The sequence below is a fragment of the Ostrinia furnacalis genome, unplaced genomic scaffold, assembly GCF_004193835.3.
Source record: "Ostrinia furnacalis isolate ACB-3 unplaced genomic scaffold, ASM419383v2 OfSCF4889, whole genome shotgun sequence".
NCBI lineage: Eukaryota > Metazoa > Arthropoda > Insecta > Lepidoptera > Crambidae > Ostrinia > Ostrinia furnacalis.
In genome coordinates this window covers 167924-187786 of record NW_021135128.1, presented here as the reverse complement: position 1 = coordinate 187786, position 19863 = coordinate 167924, and the positions used below count along the sequence as shown (strand labels likewise).

Here is a 19863-nt window from a genome sequence, read left to right as displayed (position 1 = left end):
ATATTCTCAAAATGACTAGGGTTTATTTTGAACGCAACAGTGAAGTTGATATATCCTTACAATTTCTCGGTGGAAACAAGAGGATCATTTAATTTTTATTCCACATCTTGTTCCAATCGTATTCAAAGTACTGCGCGAATTGCATCAGAATGCAAAATGTAGGCGGAGAGATTTCGTAGCGCGTGCTGTAGACTTGTAACGCGTAGCATGTAGGAGATTTCGTAGTACGTGTTAGTGACTCGTAGCGCGTAGCACATATGACTCGCTACGGCTACGCGGCTGCTTGCTACGATGTGAGCTTACGCGTTACGAGCTGCTACGGTCTACGTGTGTACTGTGTAGTATATTGGACAAGAATGTGTGACCTTAGGTGTGACCTTAAATGAAACGGCTTTTATGCTAGAATGTTAATATCGCAGCATAATATCCCTTGTAGGTTATTGACCCAGCGTGTTGGCGATATGCCAATTATGTTGAACTGGATGCGGAGTTTATATTAAAAGTTTGCCAACAGTGCGTGGTTTCGGCCGTTAGAAATTATTTACGGTTTTATCTATTATCTTCTTCTTAGCGATCTCTTCTTAAAAGTAGTTTCTATACAAGAATTTTTCTTTGTTTCTTTTTCTTGTTTCTTTTCAATTTAGTTTAATAAGTATGATACTTAAAATAACGGTGTAAAAATAAATATTCGTAATTAAAGTACAAATTATTTATTAAATGTTCAATTTCAAGACTTTGGTTAATTACTCGTATTTTGAGGTCAAAATTCAGTAAACTTATCCGAGCTATTTGTAAAGTCGAAACAATGAATTTCATATTTTCACAGCAGTAATTACATTCAGGCAGAATTTCAATCAGCCTTTTGGATATTTAATCTTTTTATACTTTTATTCGGCACTGAGCCGACGCGATCCTTGATAATTGTAGGTAAAATTAATAAAAAAAAAATCAAATAAGGTAATTTTTGGTCTTTTATGCTACGAGAAACATCGACAGTTAATTTAAATTTTAACGTTTTTTACCCTAGATAAATAGAGTTTGACTATTGTGATAAAAATATAGCTAATGAAATAGAGACCGTATTGTTGCATAATTAAAAAATATTTCACTAAAGACTATACTTGTTCAAAATACTAAGGCTATGGAGGTTTCAGTGTCAATATTAATCGGCTCTATTGTTTGCACAAAGCCAGTGTCTATTTGCTCGAATAATTTTAAATACCTAAAATATTGTAAAGTTATCTCCTGGCCTCAACGAGACAGGCTTGCCTAGTGTGCCGTCCAAGATTAATATGAAAAATGTAATTGTATTTATTATTTATTCATGGTACGGTTGAGTATTACAATTTCTCATGTACACTATCTCCTTGTTACAGACTAAACCACGCTCTCTGCGGGTTCTCGCCGTGGTGGTGGCACGCGTGCAACGTGGCACTGCACGCGGCGTGCTGTGCGCTCGTCGCGCGCACAGGCGTGGTCGTAGCGCGACTGCAGCGCCCCTTCGCGGCACTAGCGGCGCTACTGTTTGCGGTCCACCCTGTTCATACGGAGGCGGTGAGTTTTATTTTGCTTGTACTAGATGGCACTGGAATCAAGATAGCTCGCGCGTATACTTCGTTTGAAATTACTTTAAGTGATCGTTGTAAACTAACAGCTGTCTTGAAATCTCATTAATACACGGCAAGAGAATCTCTCCAAAAGCATTTTTTAACTGGCAGTTAGAAAACTTCTTTGTCATAAAATAATCACAGTAGACGCCTGATATGTCATTTATTCAAATAGGAAGATGCCTCGGGCACAATTTCTTAAAATAGCACCACTCTAGCGCGCCTGAATTGTCACATGACACGGGTAAACTGTTCCCGTATTAATAGTTTATTGATTTCCTTTAGTTTGAACTCAAACAACGACTAGAATATGTATTTCTTCATATTGAGAAACATTTGACGAAAATCAAAGTTTTATTTCAATAAAACTCTAAAATGGGCATTGGTGTGCCTTACCTACGTGATGTAGCAATGATCTGGTATATTAATAAGTCATCATGACATAGCTACCGAGAGTCATGCGATGTATATAGAAAATTAGCTAGTGCTTCTTTAGCAAGCAGGATTTTATTGAAGAGAACGGCCGAAAGTAATACTCGTAAATAAGCAAATTCGGTCATTCGCGTGATAGTGTTCTGCAAATGCATGGCATGTACAAAACATTAATACGACATGTGTTGCAGACAGACGTAAATGAAGAAAAAAGGCTTTATGAAAACAACAACAGTCACAACAGTAAGCGCCACTCACAAATTATGTCACGTACCTACTTGTAAAATCAGAAACATTTTGTAAAATCAGAAACATTCATTTACAATTTTACTATTTAAAAGTATATCTACCAAACTATTGCGTACAGATGTGATAGTTATACAAAGTCAATGAACGAAACTATGCCCATGAAAATGTACGTTGCAAAAACTGGCGCAGGATTACAAAACAACTGAATAGTTTAGAAACAACAAACGGAATTCCGTTCCCAGTAAAATGGTTGTCTAATAAAAGAAAAAAATTGGTCAAGTCCGACAAAATAACATATCCATGGTTCGGTACTGATGACCATTGGTGCTAACCCTTTTTAAATATTTTGTATTTTCTTTAAGTCAAAATTTGCTGGATGATTTTAGGAGGATATATAACGATTGCTCGAAACGTGTGTGTGTTGATTTACCGATTTTAAATATACTATCATAGCAGAAAATATAAACAAAGTCATGTCAAATTCGTTTACTAGAGCGTCATAAATTCACATTCTGCATTAAAACTCTAATCCAATAATAAACTTTTTTGTTTGGAACCCTGAAACCAGCTGAAAACCGCGTATTTTGACAGAACCGCGGACACGGGAGCAATTTCCGCGGTGGAAATAACGCGCACTCACGGCCGTCAATGGCGGCCGCTTTCGATCGAAACACCCGCGGTTTAGTTTAGATGATCCTTTAGTGAGCATACAGCTGCCAGGCCGGGGATTAAAAAAGTGAATACTCGAATAGGTCGATATGCAATGCTAGTCACAGGCGGGATTAATAAAAAAAGCTTCTACCAAGCAATTCAAATTTCGACATTTATCAAAAAATCAATTTAAAGTACGAGCTGGAAGTTTACCATAGTGGACCGAACCGACATAGGTAAATTTTGTGTGTATTTTAAACTTATACTTTTTAAAGCTTTTCAAAGATTTCGTAGCTAAGGTACGTTACTAAAAAATAACGAAACGAAAAACGAGTTCGAACTTTTGTTGTAATACTTTGATAAATAGGTATTAAAAACCGGAGTTCTAGACATAATACAAAGTAAGAAATATTATGTATGCGGACAAAGCAGCCGCATACGACTGCATTTATGTGATTTATGGAACGCCTTCTGGAATGCACTAGCACGTACAGCCAGTCTCAGAAATTACACGCATTTCCTTGTTAAAGCGAATGTTGCAAGTTGTTTCACAATAATGATAACTTGACTCCGTATTAAAGAACCTTTTTATTATTTATTTATAAAAATCTATTTTTATCTTTTGTAAGCCTTAACATTTTATTCATAACTAGCTTTCCGCCCGCGGCTTCGCCCGCGTTTCGGTTTTTTGTATAACCTATGATACTCAGCAATAATGTGGATTTCTATTGGTGAAAGATTTTTTAAAATCGGTTCAGTAGATCCCGAGATTACCCCTTACAATTTAACAAATATACAATCACACAAACTTTAACTCTTTATAATATTATTATAGATTTGTGTGTCTACCAGAATGAATACGTAAGTCAGTGCCAAATTCAAGACGACACTACGAAACGTACACTTTAGGTCGCATCTCAAGTCAAACTGGCACGTAAGCCGCAAGCAAATTGGTTCGATCGCGCTCTTCACACTGTTCTGGCAGCGCCCGTCAAGATTCTGCAGTATACATTTGGATCTTTGATTTTTTGGTATAACCAGCTACAAAAAATATAGTTATTCATAAACCTAATATGAGCATAACAATATTAGACTACGTTTATGAATCTATGCATAAGATTGATCTAGAACTGTTACCGCATGTGTGAGGCCGACTATACATTTACAATGACACCGCAGTGTTGTTTTGTTTTATGGGAGCTCACGTAATGCGCATTTTCATTAGTAATGCTGGTCAGTGAAAAATGAACAAGAATCTAGTAAATGTAACACAACGTACCTACTACGTGTGCACACAATGCTAATGAATCAAAAATAACTCTCTAATTTACTCCTTAAAACACACTTTTACTTATAAATAAGTTATCACGTGAACGTTTTGAACGGAGAACTAAAATTCTCCATTGTCATTATGATTTATAAATGTCTGTATTTGCGAAAAATATTTTAGCATTATTTTCTAACATGAAGTTTTGTTTTGTTTTTGTTTTCATCCAGAATTTATTTACATTGAAAACAAACGAACACTTTTTGTTGGTTTACCGTTTTTCGCTATGAAACATTACTTTTGTATAAATAAAATATTTACACGCAAGTCTGAAGGTNGCTGTTTGATGTACTATCCCAAGCCTCATTAACAAAAGATGTTCGACCCATAACACCGGTTTAATAGGAAACCATCCGAGCAGGAGAAAGCGTAGGATATTGTTAGCCTCTAGCCTAACAAGTTGGTCGGAAGACGCAGATGTTGTGAACCTGCGGGACATTGTGCTTCTGCCGCTCGTTGGCTATTCAGCGCCGAGGCTGCCTGCGCCGGACAGGTCTTTCAAATAACGAGGTTGCTATTGTACCGAGTGTTGCCTGCATCTTACAGGTCACAGATTTATAAGGGTTGTTATCAATTTTTGATATAAACATGCGCAGGACGTGATCTAAGATTCAAATTGGTGGAGTGATTACTAAGAAAATTTCCACTTTCTGACTGCTAGAATAGGGATATACTGAATAGGCGAGCTGTTCTTTCTTCAAAGTTAGATTAGCCTTTGTCTTTTACAACTTGACTGTCGTTTAAGCATACCTATATCTTGTAACTCCACACTCGCCGTCAGAATTATTGCTCCACTCCGCATTAAGGACGTGAAAATCCGTTTTCATTGTTACATGACAAATAAAGTAGGCACTGTACATTCAGGCTTGGTCCCCACTAAAACATTTTACTGCCCAAAAACAAAATCTGGAGGCTCACAATATCAGATTCAATATCGGGTCGCGCCGATAAAACAACTTTATAGATTTCTTCTCGTCCGGACTCCGGCCGGCGATAAAACTGCCGTGCCGGTTTCAATCACGGCTTCAGGAGACATCGTTGCCTAAAGGAGTTATAAAAGTCGACGGAATAAATCAATGTGAATTCGTAAACGTGACCACTGACCATTTTGATTAGCCATATCTGGGTATATGAATATTGAATAGATAGTTAAGAGCTATCTTGACATTCACGATATTACGTCTAGCAATAAAAGATAACCAACAGACTCAGTGTTTCCTCTAAAGAATCAATTTATTTATATATTTTATTTATTAGGACAACCAACAAGACAAACACGCTTAGGTACATGGTATCAATTTATGAATAGGTGGTGAAATACACACTTGAAAAAACCTACTGTCGGTAACGTGGTTTTTTATATGACTGCGCCAGAAAGAAGATTTACTTGACTGTCTCCAACTCTGACTTGTAGTAAGTTTTTCTTTTTCTAATAAAGCAACAACTGTTCGCCAAATTCAACCAGAATCGGAAATAGCCGCTCTTAATGGCCTGTATTCGAACATTCAAACTACCATACCATAACTCCCCGCGCCGGCCGCAAACAAGCCCCTTCGCAAGTGAGGGATAAATCCCGCGGGATTTAGTGGCATCGGGAAAGAAGCACTGCCTATTTACATTCCAATTAAGGAGAGCCGATGCTCAGTTGTCTGTGCGACGGGTTAACTGTCCAGTAAGTAATGTAAGCGGGAACATACGGGAAGAAACTGCACAAGATTTAGCGTTTTAGTGGTTACTGGGTGAAGAAGAATCGGGTGTAAGTTTGGTCGTAGTTTTTCTTATAAGCTAAATAAAATTCTTAATTTAAAATAAAAGCCAGTATGATGTGAAAGTTAGTATAGAAAGCACAGTATTTCTTTAGTTAGTTCATAAGAATCAAATCCCATCAATATAATTAGCCGTTTATTGTGTTGTTTGAAACAATTTAATTTTATAAAGTTAATAAATTGTGCTTAATCTCGTGCAAAATAGAATCCTGTATATTTGGATCCTCAGTTGCTCCGTTTACGGCTTTTCATTATAATGCTAAGAGCGTTCGTCTTGCGCCGGTTGCGGTTCCTTCTAAGGAGAAATTACATTATTTTTCGTATTTTGTTCCGTGAAAAGATCTAGTTTCGACAGTTTTGCCAGAATTAATCTATGAAAAAAGATAAAAAATACTTTCTATGCCCACTAAATAAGTAAAAATTCAAAAGACCTACTAAATTGGTTATCTGTCATGCCACTAAAGCTATTAAAGCTGGACTAAAAGCATAATGGAAGCTTAAGCTAAAACATTTCGTATACAAATGATCCTTATCTCATGCTTCATTAGAATTAAATAAACGCAATCGTAGTTAATGGCTTAGTCAAAGATAACATCGGTTTTGTAAGCATAAAACTAAATACTGTTTAATAATTCCAAGCTTCTGTAAGCTCTTCGTGTTATCGTTGTCAGTGAGAGGTAGCAAAGAAACTACGCTTATCATGGATCTTAGATGCTCCATGTCAGTATCATTTTATACTAATAATGGGCAATGCTAAATCCACCTATACTCAATACTCAATCGTTTATTGCATAACCAACCACATTAGCACATTCACATTAGGTCTTACAATTTTAACCTAACCATAACCTTCGTTAGAAGTTATATTTGTTAGTCAGTTCCCATTAACAATAACGAGCTCTACGGCACGTGTAAAGCCAGAAAACGAGCACAAGCACTAACCTACCATTAATGATATGCCTGAAAAACGTAACAACACATATCATACCTCATTATTTTACACGTGCCAATAATACGTCACGTGACCTCTGACCTAACGACCACCTACGGGCCTATTTGTCTAAATCAATAAAAATATTTACGTAGAATGAGAAGGAAACGTCAAATCACGTTCCCAAGTACATAAATAAACTTCGCCCGGCTCTTAACAATTTTTCGGGCACGTATTACGGCAACACGAAAACCCTTTTATCCGTAAATAGTTCAAGTGTTCGCTCGCAACGAGTACATGCAAATATTTTTTGTAAACCATTTCGAGCACTCGTGACATAGAAATATTATTTGTATGGCTCGTTCGGTGCGATTTGTGTGGCGCGGTCAATGTGGTTTAAGCGAAGTGGAATTATAGAAAATCAATAAATAAATTCAGTATTCAAATCTGCGCTGAATTTTATTCGGAACTAGTGCATGCAAAGATTCAGTTTTGAGAGCTTTACATGATTAGAANGTGAATTTGCAGTAAACGTGACCACTGACCATTTTGATATCTGGGTATATGAATATTGAATAGGTAGTTAATAGCTATCTTGACATTCACGATATTACGTCTAGCAATAAAAGATAACCAACAGACTCAGTGTTTCCTGTAAAGAATCAATTTATTTATTTATTTTATTTATTAGGACAACCAACAAGACTAGTATTTAAGTATGTAATCTGTAAGTCTAGATATTAGCACGTCACTACCTTGTTTAATATACCACGCAATTTTGTATACCCATTATTACACTATACAAGAATGCATGGTAAATTCAGTGAACTGCTCCTGAATCAAATGTACCTACTACTGCTATTTCTATTTATTTATATTAACCGGCAGACAGTGGTGACTGAGTTTGTTGCGGCGCTTCTTCTCAGCACTTGCCAAATGTTGGTCTCGAAGCGCTGGTAGGGTAAAAAGATTATGAGACATGTAGAGGCTCCTTAAGAGCAAAATGACGATTTGTAAGAACTATTTATTAGTCTAAACAAATAAAGAAATTTTGACTTTGACTTTGACTTAGACAAACACGCTTAAATGGTATCAATTTATGAATAGGTGGTGAAACACACACTTGAAATAACCTACTGTCGGTAACGTGGTTTTTTATCTGACTGCGCCAGAAAGATTTGACTGTCTCCAACTCTCGACTTGTAGTAAGTTTTTTTCATCAACAACTTTTCGCCAAATTCAACCAGAATCGGAAATGGCCGCTCTTAATGGCCTGAATTCGAACATTCAAACTACCATACCATAACTCCCCGCGCCGGCCGCAAACAAGCCCCTTCGCAAGTGAGGGATAAATCCCGCGGGATTTAGTGGCATCGGGAAAGAAGCACTGCCTATTTACATTCCAATGAGGGCTATCGTTTTAGCGCTCACCAGTTGGCGCCACTGTAGAGTAAGGTCCTGTCACTTGCTAGTAGCGAAGACAGTGGCGCCGGCTGGTGAGTGCGAAAGTGGTAGGAGGACTATCGCATTTGCGCTCATCAAGATGGCGCCACTGTAGAGTAAGGTCCTGTCAATCGCCAGGGGTGCCAACTGTTAAGTATAAAAACGATAGCCCTCATTAAGGAGAGCCGATGCTCAGTTGTCTGTGCGACGGGTTAACTGGACAATAACTAATGTAAGTGGGAACATACGGGAAGAAACTGTACAAGATTTAGCGTTTTAGTGGTTACTGGGTGAAGAAGACACGGGTGTAAGTTTTGTCGTAGTTAAAATGCCCTAAACTAAATAAAATACTTAATTTAAAATAAAAGCCAGTATGATGTGACAGTTACTATAGAAAGCACAGTATTTCTTTAGTTAGTTCATAAGAATCAAGGCCCATCAATATAATTAGCCACTTATTGTGTTGTTTGAAACAATTTAATTTTATAAAGTTAATAAATTGTGCTTAATCTCGTGCAAAATAGAATCCTGTATATTTGGATCCTCAGTTGCTCCGTTTACGGCTTTTCATTATAATGCTAAGAGCGTTCGTCTTGCGCCGGTTGCGGTTCCTTCTAAGGAGAAATTACATTATTTTTCGTATTTTCTTCCGTGAAAAGATCTAGTTTCGACAGTTTTGCCAGAATTACTCTATGAAAAAAGATAAAAAATACTTTCTATGCCCACTAAATAAGTGAAAATTCAAAAGACCTACTAAATTGGTTATCTGCCATGCCACTAAAGCTATTAAAGCTGGAATAAAAGCATAATGGAAGGTTAAGCTAAAACATTTCGAATACAATTAATGATCCTTATCTCATGCTTCATTAGAATTAAATAAACACAATCGTAGTTAATGGCTAAGTCAAAGATAACATCGGTTTTGTAAGCATAAAACTAAATACTGTTTAATAATTTCAAGCTTCTGTAAGCTCATCGTGTTATCATTGTCAGTAAAATGTAGCAAAGAAACCATGCTTATCATGGATCTTAGATGCTCCATGTCAGTATCATTTTATACTAATAATGGACAATGCTAAATCCACCTATACTCAATCGTTTATTGCATAACCAACCACATTAGCACATTCACATTAGGTCTTACAATTTTAACCTAACCATAACCTTCGTTAGAAGTTCTGTTTGTTAGTCAGTTCCCATTAACAATAACGAGCTCTACGGTACGTGTAAAGCCTGAAAACGAGCACAAGCACTAACCTATCATTAATGATATGCCTGAAAAACGTAACAACACATATCATACCTCATTATTTACACGTGCCAATAATACGTCACGTGACCTCTGACCTACCGACCACCTACGGGCCTATTTGTCTAAATCAATAAAAATATTTACGTAGAATGAGAAGGAAACGTCAAATCACGTTCCCAAGTACAGTCGCGGAATGAAAAGGTTCGTCACCTTAGTGTCAGTTTTCGCATGCACTAGGTACTGTAAGAGTCAAACCTGCCAACATAACAGTGCAAGAAACAGTGCTGCTAACATTTAAATAAATATGACGTTTGCTAACGAATAAGGTTTTGCTTGTTTATTTTTCTATCCCATCATCAGTGCAATGCAAANGATTAGAATATTATTTTTCACACACAATGCACAGTCAATAATTTTTATCATTCAATCGTTTGATCTAAATAAAATTATTTTTTCGTCTTTCTTCTCATAACTCGAAGTATGAATTTTAATTAGAAATGAACTATCATCAGGTAATCTACCTATACAATACCTGTACGCACTCTATCAGAACACATTATAAGATATTCTGTTTCAAGCCGCACCTACGTTTCGAGCAATGCTCGTATATTGGCTGAGACCGCAAACAGCCGAATAAACTTAGGTTACTTAGCGTCGGATGGCATCTTGTTTAATCACCTCAACCTCTGCGAAGCAATATAGCATTCAATTTCGAAGCGCAGCGCAGCGCCAAGTGATATGTAATCAGACGTCGCCGCCCGATAGACAGCGGCGAGATTACAGCCGCTGATTTACGACTTGAGAACGAGCGGCATGTACAGGGGCTGGATAAACTGGCAATTAGAACAGCTTTTCCTGATATTCTAGATAACCTACGAAATAAGGTAGCGGCTGGATGAAAAAATCTTGCTTTTGTACACTCTTTGGATGAGGCTTACGCCCTTTAGTAGACTGGCATAGGCTAAAGGGATGGGAGAAGGAGATAAATTGGCTCGGGCGACTGTCAAGTCTCCTTATTTTATTTTAGTCTATAAAATACATAGCTAAGTTAAACAATTAATTAGACTTTGTGTACCTACCGTAATATTGACTATTTGACTGTAAGTAATTCTCGCTTTAATTAACTTCAAGTTTTATCACAAACGCCTTAATTACGGCGACGTGAACGTCTGCCTCATTTTTCTCGCGACACTCATTACGTTTAATTTATGTGTCTCGTTTATATTTCATAATGTATTCTCTGTTTGCGTTTAATACACTTGCTAAATTAGTTTCGTTATTTGAGTTGACGGTGTGTGAGACTTATTTATGCTTGGTTGCAGGTGGCTTGATTTATTTAAGCCACGACGTCGGGGATTTTCTCAAACAACATGTCATGTCTTGGTGTAATCAGTTTTGTGAAATTAAACTTCGTCTTTTAATTACAATTTGGTGTCAGACTCAACTGATAATGAATGACATCTAACAGGGGCCAATCACATCGACAGCTTAATATTAACTTTGTATTATTATACCTGTACTAACTTTTTTCGGCCAATCAGTTCATTGATTCGTATTACATGAAATAATTTTAATAAATCATATTGAACTTTTTTTTTATTACAAATATTTTTCCAGACATGACATTTTTAATCTAGGCAATTTTAGGCATGCCTCGATGGACGAATTGCCGCTCGGCGAGACAGCATTAATATGCGAATCTTTAATTTAACTTAGAAATAAGAACCCGAGCTAACTGCCAATTAGAATACCTTTGAAACACTGGCTCCTTCTAGTCTTATAGACAATTATTATCCCGAAACTTTCGCGTTGATCTTTTTGTCTTTAATAATTTTGTGTCTCAGAGTCTTCAATTTTAACAAAACAATTTTCAAGCTTTTAATAGAGTTTTGAAATTGTATTTTATTTTCAAATGACGTCAATGGGATTGGATATTTTATCCTTTTATCTGAAACAGATCTTATTGTAATTTTTATGAACTTGTTTTGCTTACTTTAAGTAGTATTAAATTATTATAGGTTCAGCATCTTTGAAGGTTTATAATATAATAACTTAGGACCAAAAACAATGTCAAATACCCTGTTTATTTATTTAATCAGGAACTTGGAGAGAGAGAGGTCTGCATCCATAAATAATCATCCTACTCAAAATATAGTTTCGTAAACTCATGGATCAACACTCTTTAAAAACTTAAGGAACGAGATCATTAAAAGGCGATAAGCGTCCAAAAATATCTCTTTATGCACGGCGAGTGCCACTAATAAAAGTTAACATACTTTTAATAGCTCTAACTTCCATAATCCGCGGATTCGGTAGTAAACCAGATTCAGGCGCTAACGTTAAGACGCGAGCTGCCGGTTTAAATATTTTAAATTTCGCGAGTAAAAGTTTGCGTTGCCGGCAAGCAGTTTGCGAACTGAATTATTTAACAGGGGACGTATTAGTGCCGCTTTGGACGGTCAAATGGAGTTAGCATAGCGTTTACTGTTGTTTGATGGCGTCCGTCTGAAAAGAGCAAGCGTTGTGGCACGAGCGGTAAGTGAATTCTATTTGAGTTTGAGTTTTCTTTAATTGTTTTGCGGCGGTGAATTGTTTTGTTTATTACCGTACAAGAATGGTGATGTTAATGCTATCATAAATTCGTAGCTATTTATATTAAAGTGTTTGTTCCTCTTACACGCACTAGAATACTGGAACTGTAGTGTTGTGGAGTGACACAAATGACTGGACTATTTAGTATTGTGTTTTCATCTAAGTTTCTAACAAACGAAAACGATGAAGCGTGAAAACCTATTTTCAGCCCAAATTACACAAAATAATTTACAATATACATTCTCTACATTAGTATAAAGACAAAAGTTTCTAGACTTTGCTTAATTGGAAGATTTTGTTAGTCTACCGACTCTTTTGGGATTCGTAATAGATCCAGTTGGCTTCTGTCGAGCTGGCGTGTGTGCTGGTAATTACCGAAAATAATACTGTTCTTGCAAATTCTCCGGAATATCGCCGACTCGCGCGGAATCCGCGCCGGCGTTGATTATTAACGACTCTTCTGTCAATCGAGTATAAGCTAATGATATAGACGCGTAATTGGAGTAATGTTATTTGATATAACTCGCTCAGCGTTGAATGATTGATTTAGCGACAACCTGGATGGCTCGGTGACGGGCGGGGAAATGTGTTCCGGGAATCGTGTAAATCAAATGATACGGCTGTGATATGCTATTTAAAGCTGATATTCGCAGAATAAGTGAGAAAATTTTGGCCTTTAACTACGTAGTACGTTGTCAAAAAGGATCAACATCATCGAATTTATAATGCTCGTATCATAACCAATAAGCAAGCTGCTTTTTCCTTTTCGCTTTTCCCGTAATTCTAAATTGAATAAAACAAAACAAAAGCTTAGTAAACCTAACCCACTAAAACTTTATGGGCTTAAAATATTTAGTGGTAATTTAACCACATAAAAGCCAATATTTGGCATAGCCTAAATAGCATGAAAGTGCTCGGCGAACGGTATTAAAATGCACGTAACAAGCGACCAAACAATAGCAAACCGCAACTAAGCTGATTCCAGTGTAATTCAATACAGCTTTCATACACTAGTTTTACAGAACATTTTGGTATCCACTGCAATTATTTGACGCTACGTACCCAATGAGTAGTATTAATCTGATGGACAATCAATAAAAATGTTACTGGTTCAATTGTATGCATTATGCAGTAAAATAATCATCAAGTTGAGTAAATTAATGTTATTTTACTATTTATATATATTATTTATATATATATAGTTAATAATAAAACTATAAAGATGTAGTCAAAAAGATGTCAGGAGCAAGTGTTATTTAGGCATTTTTTTGATAGACGTATGAAAATATCGCGCAGTGCTCACGTCACGTCACTCACGCTTGCTGTTAGATGAAGGCTTAAATTCTTTACGTGGCTTCACTTATCATTCTTAACATGATAAAAACATTCTTGGTTATCTTTAAAAATCGGGATTCTCTGCCTTCTTGTATTTGAATATTTAAACACTAAATATGATTAATACCTATACCTCGTAATATACTCTGCAGAGCACAGGTAAGCTCATGAATTTTGCTCGCAGAATACCTAATTCCGCTACAAAGAGAACCCAAAGGCCACTTACTACTAAAGCGGGGTAATGAACGTCGCTTACCATGTAAAGCGCTGGCTCGCATGTTAAACGGTCAGGAGCTTTGCAACACTAGTGGCTCTTCCTGATACTATTATATGACCTAGTCTTTAAACTGAAGGCTAATGACAGGAAACAATTTCGCTTGGTAAAATAAAACGGCTCGTGTTTGTTGTGTACTAAATAAACAAGTAGTTTTCAATGGACGATGGTGATTGCATACCTGCTTACTGTAGGTTGGACTCGTAATACTTTATTTTATACTTTACCAGAGTAGCTAGATTCAAATTGGGGTTAAAACTCCAAACATGAGTTTAACTCTATTTTATATGAGTTAAGATGTACTGAATGAGTAGTAAATGTTAGTCAACGTACGGGAATGTTTGGCTCGCGTACCATTGTTGATAATCGCCAATTTTACTCCCTTCAATGGTCCTTTAAGCACGTTACGCTTAATTTTGCTTGCCAAAATACCTTTTTATCTGTGGTGTCATATTATCATCGGTAATTTGTTTTTGCGACAGACGAAGAACAACATTTTATTTCATTCATTGTACTTTGAATTTATCAAATGAGATTCAATAGCGAAATAATTGACTACATAAATCTCAGTGTGAATCCAATGTTCAGCAAGTTTTTAGGCATAAAGCCGTGTTTATATACTGGAGGTTTGCGAACGTTTTATCAGGGCCATTATCGGTAAGCCATGTTCAGCCGAATAGATAAACTTTAGCCGCGCAAATGGAATGTAAGTCCCACTAAAATATTGCCGAGGCTTTTGTAAACACCATTTTAATTTCGTGGAATTAAACATTTGCGTTTGGGATGTTTAAATCATGTTCTCAGTAAAGGGACGCTGAATTTTGATTGGTAATTTTTAAATCATTAAGTATAAAAAATTGTTCTAGAAAAATTCTTAAAGTTACAAAAGGCGAGTAACTGACAAAGTCCATCGTAGATACAAAAGTGCAAAGTGGCTCAATTTTAGGCTTCACACTCCTATAAACATACGTATTAGTCATAGATTTATAGACACTACCTACAGATGTGTGAGTATCTACCTAAAACATCCAAGTATTAAGAGTTTCAAAGTTTCCATCTTAAAATTTCCAATTCTCAGACGTTACTGCTGCATCTGAAGTGCGGTGCGGCCGCATTGCGCTCAAGCTCAAGTGAATAGCCAAAGGGAGGCGGGAAATTCCAACTTCTGTACACGCGCCGCCGAACTGTGGTAGGACATACTAATATTTTGGGACGTGCAAAGGAGCTTTTAAATTCTATTTGCACAAAAGAAACGACAATTCATGACTTTGAGCTGAAGAAAAAATGCATTCAGTTGAACATAGCACCTCCTCCTTTTTTTGAAGCGGTTAATAAAAATACGCCATGCCGCCTTTACGTAAAGAGCAAAGGAAATAAGCAGAGGTATTCATTCACCTTTCTCACATTTATTACTTAAAATAGCGTGTTTTAACCTTCTTTTTTGTTTTTCGATATTTTATGAGTTTATTGTGTGTAATTTGGTCGTAGTTTGTTTGCATTTCGATGGAAAAAAAAACCAGTTAGGTACCTACTAAAAGTATTTTTAACCATCTACTTAGGATTATCCTAACTCAAATATTAAAGTATTATGGTCCAATAGCAGATACTAAAATTCAATCCAAGAAATAGACTAGGCTTAAAATATTTTAGAGACGTTGAAGTTCTACCTCAAAAAGAACACCTAAAGGGGTTCGGCACGGAACTTCTTCTACACGTCGGCCGAATTGAAATGGGAAATGTGTACACATCTCTAAAACGCCGGGTGAAATATTCTCGAACCGAATGTACAGAGACTTCCGAGAATTTCTGATCAGTAAAGTAATCTCCAGCCATTAATCAATAGTGATATGTACTAAAGTAGGAAGTAGTAGCCAATATACAGTAGGTATACAGGAAAAAATGGTTAGCAAATAAACTTAAGTGAGTGTAATTATTTGCTATTTGGTAAACACTAAAACTATCGAACCGATGTTTAAAATAATTTGAGTACACGTCAAATGTGTTCCGTAAGTTATTTTTAGCCGTAGTTTCTCAGAAGCAATGAGCGTAATGTGATTGTAGATATTATGGAATCAAGAAGACCCCATTCCAGAAGCTACTTCAATAAATAATTTGGACTGGACATTAGAAGAGTACGCACGCAAACTGAAATTTTGAAATTTAAAAAACCTAAACACTAGTAAAATCTGAGAAGATCTGTTATGAAATTTAACCCGTAAGTTTAATGATCAATTACAACGTTTCATCGCGGCATAACCGAATCTGCAATAAAGGTAAAACTTTTTTTTTATGTGACAGGAGGCTAACGAGCAGACGGATCACCTGATGGTAAATGATTACCGTCGCCCATAGACACCCGCAGACCCAGGGGCGTTACACTTAACGAAAACATACATCTTTGTGACAGAACTGACGCCGCCTAAGTCTTACTGCCGTTAGTTCAGCGCTCTCTACATTGGTATTTGAAGAATTCTCATCCAAAGCGGCGCTTATTCCGCGAGAGCAAAAGTCAGATATGTGCAAACGACGTCTCCAATATCGGCCGACAGCGATAGCGCAATGCATCTATTGCGCTTTGTTCGAGGCGCCGCCTTTGTGGTGCTGGCGACAGGAGCCACTGTTAGAGGATTGAATGTGGAAACATGAGACTTTTTAAACATATGACGCCATAATAACCCTTCCTGTTAGCTGTTAGCTTCGACGAGGTATTCCTCGAAGCGCATCAATTTTGAGGCGCACCTTATAAAGCGCATCTAAACTGTTCCTTGAAGCGCACCTACGAGTATGTTATGTTGCCCTGGTACTTTTTATTCATCTTAGTAGACTAAAGTTCAAAATCTTTGTAAAAGTAAACATAGGTGCGCTTCGAAGAATACCTCGCTTAGAGTGCAGAGATTCTAAGTGAGGGAAAAGTAATGAAGTCATATACGAAGCATTATAACCATAATCCAAAGTAATTCTACTTTGGATTATGGTTATTATTGGTTTCCATGAAAAAAGGTCTTCTAGTATAGGCACAGTTAGAATAAGTCTGATTAGAAAAGACACATTTAGACCATGTTAGGCTACGGAACACTGTTTGTGAAAACGAATGGGTAATTGCCGGTACTGCCGGTGCGGCGAGCCGTAAAACGCTCCTCCATCCAAAATACATTCACACAAATGTATATAGCCATTATATGGTCCGTCCGTGCCACATTGAAACGCTCATGGAGCCTAATTTAATAAAAATTTGATCAAACACATGACCGTATATAAAATATGCGTTTCACACGGAATGATGTCATAAAAAGACATAAATAACGGCAATAGGGAATGTTTACGCTCCACCTATAATATTGAATATTTCCATAAAAAGCCCATCAAACCCGAGCCTCGTTGTTGAAGGGCAAGCACGCCCTCTACTTCCGTCCCTACTGAAACATACTACTTTGCCGCCATTAATTTTGACTTATTTGAACTTAGTGTAAATAGCGCCGTTGACATGCTCCAGTTTAACTTCAAACAAAGTTTAACGGAGAACATACAATAATGAGGGTAGGCAAGTATAGGTAATATTTACGTGACATGGGGCCCTGGCAACATTTTTCTTTATTTCAACCAATATTAGGTAAGATACAAGTTCCTCGTCAGACGATATACGAGTACATGGATTCTAAAACAATACGAGTACTAAGATGTAAAACGAAATCGTATGAAGTAACCATAAAAACAAAGATTTTAATTTATGTATGAAATCTTCATGTTTGTTAATTTACTCTATTCGTTTTTTTTTATTTTAAATCAAATATTCGGTAAGTTGACTTGAAAAAGAAACCATATTTCCATTTCACTACATACCTACATAATATCTAGCTGTTGTTATAAGTTAGCAAAAACAATAGAATGTCGCTGGCTGCGCGAACACAAAAGGTATTAACCGTCACTGCCTACTTTGCGAAAACGGTGTAACCACCTTGCAAAGTTTAATACCATGTCCAAACATTGGTTAGATACATATAATAGTTACACTAATATAATAGACTTCGAGCCGCCCACACAACGCGTAATTCAAGTAACACAAAACCTGAAATAAGTTTGTTCAGTGTGGAAAGTATATTTGATTACCTACACTACTTTTTAGTACAGGTTTTGTACCGAAAATAACATTTGTATCTAATAAAGAACAATGTACGCCTACGTCATTCTTGTGCCGCGGAGATACGACACCTACACAAATATAAAACTCAGAAATAAGATTAGAAAATAAGATTTAATACAGTGAAAGTTCTCCTTTTTGAGAAAAACCTGGCCTTGGTTTTAGTGATACGATTAAAGGCAAGAAAAATGAAGGGAAAATATGGTGTACGATGAAAAGAAGTCACGTATGCATGAGAAAGAAACTCGTATTGGGGACAATGTTTGGTGACACATTTTGATTGATAGGATCAGACTATTCAAATAGAGCTAAGCTTATTTCCAATTGTGGTTGTAACTCATAATCTAACGCGTGGACGTGGCGTGACGCGAGCGATTGTAACAGGATTTTGGACGACTTGGTTGTTGGCCGCAAATTCGAACTAGTCATAATTAACAAAAGCCGAGCGTTGCCGCCGGCCCCAAAAGCTTTTGATTAAATTTGCTATTCTCTGCCGAAATCGAAATCCGACCTACTAAGTGCATTAGCCACCGAATGGAGAGACGTTCTCCGAACTCAGCTGATTTAGACGTAAAAGCATAGGTAAATAAATATAAAGCAGCTGTGACTCGCCCTTGACGCGACTCTCCTTAATTTGATTTGCGTAAGAAGAGAGACTGAAAGACTTATTATATTTGATGACTCGTACGCACAATGGCCATCCCATTAGCTTAATATTTTGGTACAAGACTGTGACTGACTACAGGCAAGACCCGCGTTTAACAATTGGTTTTTGTTTGGCAATAAGGTTCAAAAGAAAATATCATGAGTCACAGTCTTTAGCTATTAAGTTCAACAAAACACTGTTCATTAAAATATACTCATAATATAATATTATAATGAAATAGTAAAATATATAATCATTAAGTTATAAAATTATAATGAAAACAAAAAAAATATTTTATAAAAACTCTTTAATCTCAAAAGTATACATTGTCGGTTTTTTAAAATGTTGCAGAAAATTTCATTTATTAATATGAACATAAGAAAATACTTTCAGTAAATGAAGCTCACTTTTTTTTTTTTTTTTTTATAAATCTTTGGACACTTTTCACACAACGCCATTTATATTTAGAATTTTATTTCAACAACAACTAATAGCGCTCGACCCATTTCTGCGTATTTTTATCTCAAAGTGAGACCTTAGGATTTACCTTTCCTTTTAATTTTTTGCGAGATTCATAATCATTGCTCTTTTACGCGGAATTCAGCAAACAAAAATTAAAGTAAATTCGAAGCAAAGAGACGGCGGAGATCATTTTCAAGGAAATTGAATCCTATGAAAGGAATATCAGAGATTTGTTCATTAGACGAATTTCTAGTCGGGACACAACTTTGCTCTTACCTGTCGCCGACGCTGAAGAACCAATAAATCCGTATCGATTGGAAACTTTGCGAATAATAAGGTGAGTATAGCCTGCGTGCCTACAGCAGTGCCATGCGGTAACCTTGCTGTGGCAGTTAAACAATACCTAATGATTAAGTTTAAATTAAATTATAACAAACAATACATTCAAAATTTTCCTTCATAATAAAGTAGTGTAATACATAATTACGAAAAATGAAGCGAGCCTTTCAGTTAAAAATTCTAAAACTTTGACGTTACGTGATTAATCAAGCAAATAACCAACTTACCATCAGGTGATCCGTCTGTTCGTTTGCATCCTGTCACATAAAAAAGTAGGAATATTACCTCAAAATAAATGTTTTGGAATTTAAATGGCACACACCCAATTAGTGGGTCTACTGCATTTATGTACATTTTGCTACCTATCTTCAAACTGCTATCAATTTTTACGGCACCCCAAAGAACTCTGAGTGGCATTA

General features: G+C 36.5%; 1 protein-coding gene across 1 annotated transcript in view; it reads left to right on the top strand.

Moving 5' to 3' along the window:
• LOC114360101 (protein O-mannosyl-transferase TMTC1) overlaps positions 1 to 19863 on the top strand; it is a 194570-nt gene that overhangs the window by 101536 nt on the left and 73171 nt on the right. The window contains exon 3 of the mRNA XM_028314666.1: positions 1377 to 1554. Coding sequence (XP_028170467.1) covers positions 1377 to 1554 — 178 coding nt within the window. The remainder of the gene's footprint in view (positions 1 to 1376; positions 1555 to 19863) is intronic.